Genomic DNA, 7,921 nt, shown 5'->3' on the forward strand with positions numbered 1-7,921 from the left:
GGCAACAAGGAAAGTTTTTCAACATGTTTCTAATGATGTTGAGAATCTATTTGGATCATGTTTGATCAAAATCCAAAAAAAAAATTCAAGTTCTTGAATTGATCAAAACGAACTGTCGATGTTGGAACCAATCGATCATATGAAGTATATGGAAGCTATTGACAAGCTCCTTACACTTCATTAAAACCAGAAACCCGATTTTTGGTCTCAAAACTGTTTTGATCAAAAGGAACAACATCCAAGTTGAATGATAGCTCGGGATGATGTTCATAATGATCCTAAGAGTATTGTGAAGCTACCCAGACCCCTAGATAAAAGAATTCAAGCCTCAATCAAAACTGCAAAAACCTACAATTTTGATGTTCTTGAGGACCGAAGAACCTAGCCTAGGTTCGACAAGGACAGGTCCAACTGAGGAATTTCGACAATGATCAAGAGGTCCAACCGAGGAATGTCGACTAGAAACGAGAGTTCTGGCCAATAAATATAGGACGGTGATTTCCACGTCCGGCCGAGAAACCTTGTTACACCAGCCGAGGGACCTCAGCACCCAGACCGAGGAATAAAATTGCATCAGAAGTTATATATGTATATATATAATTAATTAATATTTAATTTATTAATTAAAATATTAAAGTACTCTTATATTATTTTAAAAATTAAAAAAAATATATTATATTAATTAATTATTAATCCAAACAACCTATATTTTCGTAAATAAATTTAAAAAATCCAATAAAAACTCCCAATAACCCAAATTTAAGATAATTAGGTATTTTATTTTCTACCTTCGCCAATTCCTTGTGCGTTTGATTAGGAAAGAGAATGTCGAGCTCCACCGATGTATCTGGAGAATTCTTGCTGCACTCAAAGAATGTATCGACGACGATCATACCGTCTACCAGTGTTTACATGGATTCGGATTCGGACTCTGACGATTTCAATGGCGATGATTTTTTCGACGCCGGTGAAGAATTTAGACAGAAAGAGGTGATTAAAGTAGAAAACCCTAGTTATTTATAGAATTTCACGCTTAATCTGTTGGTGTTTGGATCCAAATTTGCCATCATCTACAGTGTGCTTGTTGATTAACTATTTGCTTTCTTCTTCTTCTTCTAAAGGGTGTGAACAGGGGCCTGGTGGCTCCTCTGGCTGACCTAGATGATTATTACCCACAAGCACTGTTTTCTTTGGCCAACTTTAACTTTAATCATGTGAGTTTGTGCCCCCCCATATTTTCATATATATTTGTATTGTATTGAAGAACCCACCACTCTAATTACTGCATTGTTGAATAGAATACTGATTTCGTATTTCAAAGGATTGTGAGAGGATGGCTTGGTGGACCCATTGAACAATACCTTATATTTGAGGCAAGCAGTCCTCGCATTGCAGGAGGCACTCCTTTAGTTTTCCAATCTTACTTTTATGACTTTTATGGTGGATTGGGAGGGGAGACCTTGGATTTCTGCAGGCTACACCCCATAGATTGTACAATTACCCTTGAAGATCTTCCTGGTTGCAGTGAATGTGACAATCCTCCTGACCATACCGAAGATGTAGTCCATATGTCTTCTGTTTATGCTACCTTCAGCTATGGCAATTGGAAGGTTCTCCCTCTTTCTCTTTATTTTTCTTTCTAAAGGAAAGAATTGTATATCCCTCACATTCTTGCTAATGTTTTCATTCATCCCCCTCGTGTCTTATGATCAGAGCCTTCAATTTGGCCTCGGGAACATTATCAGCTTTGATAAAATTGTAGAACCAACTTTGCTTGAGGGCTTTGCCTTTGGATACAAGATCATCTTTAGCGCTTTTGACAAAAAAGATGTCTCTAGCGAGCTTAGGACTTGTGAAGCAGTGGTGGTGTTTAGACAAGATCTAAGTGTAATATCGGTCAGATCTGTTATTGAGAAAGAGAATCAAAATGAAACGAAGGTAGAATTCTTATAACTCTAATTGAAGATGTGATGTGATGTGCATGAAATGTCTTTGCTATTTTTCTAGTATACAAGTGTGTCTCTGTTTGATATACATGGTTATGACAGTTTGTTATATTTTGAGACTTGATCATGCAACTGAAAATAGAGGATGACTTGATTTCAGTAATGATTTATAATTTTTTTTAATTTATACTTCATTTTGAATATGGCCAACCAATCTTAATACGGTGCATTGTTTGTTTTATGTCATTATCTTCTTTTCTTACTAATATTTGCAGTTATCTGTGACTTATACTCGTATCAATTGATTTTGCAGGTTATTTTGAATTGAGAGCACAAACAAAATAGTAAGAGCTTCTAAGTTTCGCAGCATTCCCATACAAGATTGTTTGATTTCCTCCATTTTATAAAAAAAAATTATGGCAGTATTAAGTCATGCCTTCTTAATGCCCTTATAATATTGGTTTAAGGGTTATATTATGTATGCTTTTTTATCTCTTTTTTTTTTCCCTGTAAGAACAGTAGTTATATGTTATATTCAAATCTTTAAAAGGTGATGAACTCATGAATATTATCTAGAGGGTTAAAATGTTATTCATGCTTGTTCTTCAAAATAGTGTTTTTTATGTTTTCTTTCTCCTCATTTCTATTTGTATTGCATTTCATGGATTTTTAGAAATGGCATCTAATCAAATATTATTCAAAATACAATTTCAATGTTGTTTTATAGGTTGTTTATAATACATGGATAGACATAGTTTAACATCATCGTTTAATTTAATTTTACAATTTAAGTGAATTTAATTAGTTATCCATTCTCACCCTAATACCATAGGAATTTATCACTAAAACACCATATTTCAGTGATATTTTTTTGGATGCTTTATTAAGTCCACCTTATCATCTGAAGTTGCTTGGTATATGTCAACATATATATTAAAAACAAAAATATATTTTAAATATATATAATTAAATTATATTTTTTTATTAACTAAAAAAATAAATTATAATAATCAAAAGGTTACATTCTCAGGTTTTATAAACTTATATAATTTATTCAAATTTACACCCATATATAACACCATCACATTATCGTGTCAAATACATATAATTTTATTCAAATTTTTACACACATATACCACTATCATACTATCTCCTCAAACACATATAATTTTTCAAATTTGCACTTACATATACCATCATCACACTATTCTCTCACACTTATTCACATTTATACCCTTAATAAATCATCCATCAAAATGAAAATAAGGTAAATTCTTATTTTGAAGATGGTAGAAAATAAAAGATTATACAACTAATGGTTTTGAATTTTGCTGACAAAATAAATCGGGTCAAAATAACATAATTTTGCACATGTTGATTTTGGGGAGAATTCACTTCTCTCCAAAGAAAGTCTAAGCTAGATGGTACCTGCTTTGTTTACCTTCCTCTGATTATTCGGATACATCGAACGGTTGGATATGGAAAAGTTACACTAGTGTTTCTTTTTCTACAGTTTCCCTTAATTTGACACCTTATTCCTTTTTCTTTGGAAAGGAGGTTGTTCTCAATGCTCTGTACTCCAATTTGCTTGTTGTAAGTAGACTGTATTATATGTGGCGTCCTCCTACTATTAAAAAGAAATGCAGTATTTTAATCTTGTGTTACTCTTAATATGATACACATAATCAAAGTTATTATACTTACAACCAATCCAATCTTATTGTGATACGAGATGTTTGTTTTATGTCATTATATTTATTTCTTAATAATATTTGCAGATATGTGTCGGCTTATACTCACATTGTTAAGCAATCAACATGAATAGAGAATAGTTGAGATCTTTAGAGATTAAGTTTTAAGAGATTAAAAGAATACTTTAGAGATTAGGTTTTGAGATATTAGAAAACTTACGCTTGCTCTTTTAGAGCTTTCTCATTATAAATACTAACAAAATAAACAAACAAGTCCCTCAAGTTATGAGGTAAATACAAAATTATAATGATAAAAACAGTAATAATAAAATGGTAATAATTCTTTACACTCCTCCCTCAAGATGAAAATCTTGTAGATAAAGCTTGGAACGTAGATCATCAAATTGGGTACCATCCAAAGCCTTAGTAAAAATATCCGCAACTTGATTTTTGGTTGAGATATGTCGAAGATCAATAAAGCCGGTTTTTGTATTTGTCACGAACTACGTGACAATCAATGTCAATGTGTTTTGTACGCTCATGGAAGACAGGGTTTTTAGTGATATGAACTGCATCCTGGTTGTCGCACCAAAGAGGAATGGGAATTTGTTGTTTGACGCCCATATCCGAGAGTATGTACGATATCCATGCAATTCACAAACAGTTGATGCAAGATTGCGATACTCTGTTTCAGCAGAAGATCGAGATACTGTGGTTTGCTTCTTCGTTTTCCAAGATATAAGTGTAGTCCCTAATTTGATACAATATCCCGTAAACGATTGTCGACTATCCGAGCACTTTGCCCAGTCTACATCAAAAAAAGCTTCAAAAACAACAGGATTAGAAAAAGGAAAAAAATTTCCAATGGAAGGTGTTCCTTTGAGGTATCTAACAATTTGTAAACCAGCATTCCAATGAACTTTAGTTGGTTTGTGCATGTATTGACTTAGTTGTTGAACCGAGAATGTAATTTTCGGTCGTGTAAAATTTAGGTAAATTAACTGGCCAATTAGTCTATGGAATGATTCTGGTTCAACAAAGACACTTTATGAATCTAGTTCAAGTTCGATGCCTTTAAGTATCGGGGATTTAGCCGGCTTAGCTTCAATGAGTCCAACATCAGCAATGATGTCAAGAATGTATTTTCTTTGATTGACAAACAAACTTAGAGGTTTTGCCAATTTCAAGACCAAGGAAGTATTTTGCTTAATTCAAGTCTTTAATAGTAAATTTAGAGTTAATGAATGCTTTTGTTTTAGAGATTTTTTTGGGAAAACGACTTAACGTCATTTCATTAAAAATTCCCAAAAACGGAAAAAAAAACCACGAGTTTAAGAGATCATTCTAGACAGGCATAGAATGATTTTGAAGTCGTAACATTCTGAATAAAAGCTAAAAACATAAATGAATTATCTGTTTACAATGCTTTCAATTCTAGTGAGTTTAAAAAACGGTAAATTTCAGTTCATGCAGATATTCCAGTTCTGCTCCGTGCTTGGAATTCCTCTCCACGTTCTCGCGAGGGCGCTGCAATCCGATACAATATCTTTCCATAACTCGTCAATGCTCCTGCGGGTTCTGTCATATACCCTTGCATTTCGTTCTTGCCAAATGTTATACACCACTGCTCCAAAGCCGCACTTGAACACGCTTGTTGCAAATCTATTTCCCTTGGCTTTGAGTATTGCCGCTTCTTTGATTTCATTCCATTCGCTCGGGAAACTGATCAGCTCTAGGCTTTTATAGAATCTGCCCCAAAGCTCCGAAGCAATACAGTAGCTCCCGAATAGGTGATCTATGGTTTCTTCATTTCCTATGCATAGAAGACAGCTCGCATCCGGGATGCTCATATACTTACTGATACGATCACGTGTGCTGAGTCTTTCCCAGAAGGCGAGCCATAGGATGAACTGGTGTCGAGGGATAATCTTCGTTGACCATACAAGAGGAGCCCATTTTACTTTCTGCGCTTTTTCCCGGATTCTTCGTTGAGTATTGTTTTAGAGATTTTATCAAGACTATTACCAGCAACTAAAGCATCATCAACATAAATCAATACCATTGTAATGTTCATTTGTTTGATGAACAAACAGTGACCATGAGATGATTGAATAAAACCAAAACTAGTAAGATTATTTGAAAAATTCGGTATTCCATTGTCTAGAAGCCTGCTTGAGGCCATAAAGACTTCTTTTTAATTTGCAAACCTGATTTGGATTACCTTCAATATAACCATCTGGTTGTGGCATATAAATTTCTTCCTCTAAATGACCATGGAGAAAAGTATTATGCACATCAATTTGATGAAGAAACCAATTTTTAGCAGCACTTAATGCAATTAAAAGTCTTATAGTCACAAGTTCTGCCACCGGAGCAAAACATTCATGAAAATCAATGTCATTTATTTGATAATATCCTTTGGCAACTAACCGAGCTTTAAATTTGTCGATTGTACCGTCCGGATTTAATTTGGTTTTATAAATCCACTTGTTGTCAATAGTCTTTTTACCATGTGGAAGAGTGGTAATTTCCCAAGTTTTATTGACTTTCGATGCTCAAATTTAATCATTCATAGCTTTGATCCAATCAGAATTAATAGATGCTTCTTTGTATGTTTGTGGTTCACAAACATTTGAAATGTTAGATAGAAAACATTTATAAATAATATATGTGCAATTAGAAAAAAAGGAAATGTAAGTGGAAGCATATGATTTATGTTTTGTGTAGTCATGGTGTGATTAATCATACAGTCATCAAACCAGTGAGGTTTATTTCGAGTTCTTGTTCCTTTTCTAGGAACAAAACTAGTTGGTTGAACATGTTCTTGATTAGGCAGATTAATAGTATGATCATTAACTTGATTTTCTATAGAGGCATCAAGTTGAATTTCATCAGAAGTATCAAACTCACCAGAATCAAAACAAGGTGAATTCTCATTATTATTAAGGAAATACTTTGGAGAATCCAAGTTATCTTGTGATTTTAAAACTCCAGATTGATCAAATTGAAAGATACTCTCAATAAAATGAACATCTCTAGAAGTTATAATTTTTTTTTTAATTCACTTCATAAACTATATAATCTTTTTTATCAAGAGGATATTTCAAAAAATACATTTTTTACATCTATGTTCAAATTTACCTAGGGGTGAGCAAACGGGTAAACTCAACCCGTATTACCCAACCCGTATTCAACCCAAATTAAATTTACCCAACTCATATTATTTACTAAATGAGTTGTATGGGTTGGGTTGGGTAACCAAAATTAATTTTTTATTTTTTCATTTAACATGTATTTGACTCATTTAACATATTTTTATTCGTTTAACACGTTTTTAACATGTTTAACACGTTTTTTTATGTTTTTAGCACGTTTGACACGTTTAACACGTTTTTGACACGATTAACACGTTTTTCACACGTTTAACATGTTTTTCATACGTTTAACACGTTTTTCATATGTTTAACACGTTTTTCACGTTTTTGACACAATTAACATGTTTTTCATACTTTAAACACGTTTTTCACACTTTAAACACGTTTTTAATACGATTGACACGTTTTTCACACGTTTAACACGTTTTTTTTTTTACATTTTTGACGCTTTTAACACGTTTTTGACATGTTTTTCACGTTTTTGACACGATTAACATATTTTTAACATGTTTAACACGTTTTGACACGTTTATCACGTTTAACACATTTAATACATCTTTCACACGTTTTTGACATGTTTAACACGTTTTAATACGTTTTTCATGTTTTTGACATAATTAACACGTTTTTCACACGTTTAATACGTTTTTCACACGTTTAACACGTTTTTCATATGTTTAACACGTTTTTCACATTTTTTACACGATTAACACATTTTTAACACGTTTTTGACATGTTTAACATATTTTTGACACATTTAATACGTTTTTCACACGTTTAACACGTTTTTGACATGTTTAACACATTTTTCACATGTTTAACACATTTTTCAAACATTTAACATGTTTTTTTGCATGTTTAACACATTTTTAATACGTTTAACACAATTTTAGTCAATTTAATAAGTATTTGACTCATTTAACCCCATCTAACACATCTTTGATACGTTTAATGAGTTTTTAATCCGTTTAATATACTTTTTTTACTCATTCAAGACTTTTATCATCTAAAACTTCTTAACACACCAAACAATCAAGTATATAAACTAGAAAATAGTCATAAACTTGTTTAAAAATTAGATACAATCATCGAACAATATATACTCAAGTACATAGTCTATCACAAATTA

General features: G+C 32.4%; 1 protein-coding gene across 1 annotated transcript; it reads left to right on the plus strand.

Moving 5' to 3' along the window:
* The first annotated feature begins 806 nt into the window (after positions 1 to 806).
* On the plus strand, positions 807 to 2,105 carry LOC124912652. The gene is made up of 4 exons (XM_047453299.1): positions 807 to 990; positions 1,122 to 1,214; positions 1,299 to 1,610; positions 1,714 to 2,105. The coding sequence occupies exons 1-4, from the start codon at positions 826 to 828 to the stop codon at positions 1,951 to 1,953; spliced, it is 810 nt and encodes a 269-aa protein (XP_047309255.1). The 5' UTR covers positions 807 to 825; the 3' UTR covers positions 1,954 to 2,105.
* Positions 2,106 to 7,921: the final 5,816 nt, after the last annotated feature.

The sequence above is a fragment of the Impatiens glandulifera genome, chromosome 8 (genome assembly GCF_907164915.1).
Source record: "Impatiens glandulifera chromosome 8, dImpGla2.1, whole genome shotgun sequence".
Lineage (NCBI taxonomy): Eukaryota > Viridiplantae > Streptophyta > Magnoliopsida > Ericales > Balsaminaceae > Impatiens > Impatiens glandulifera.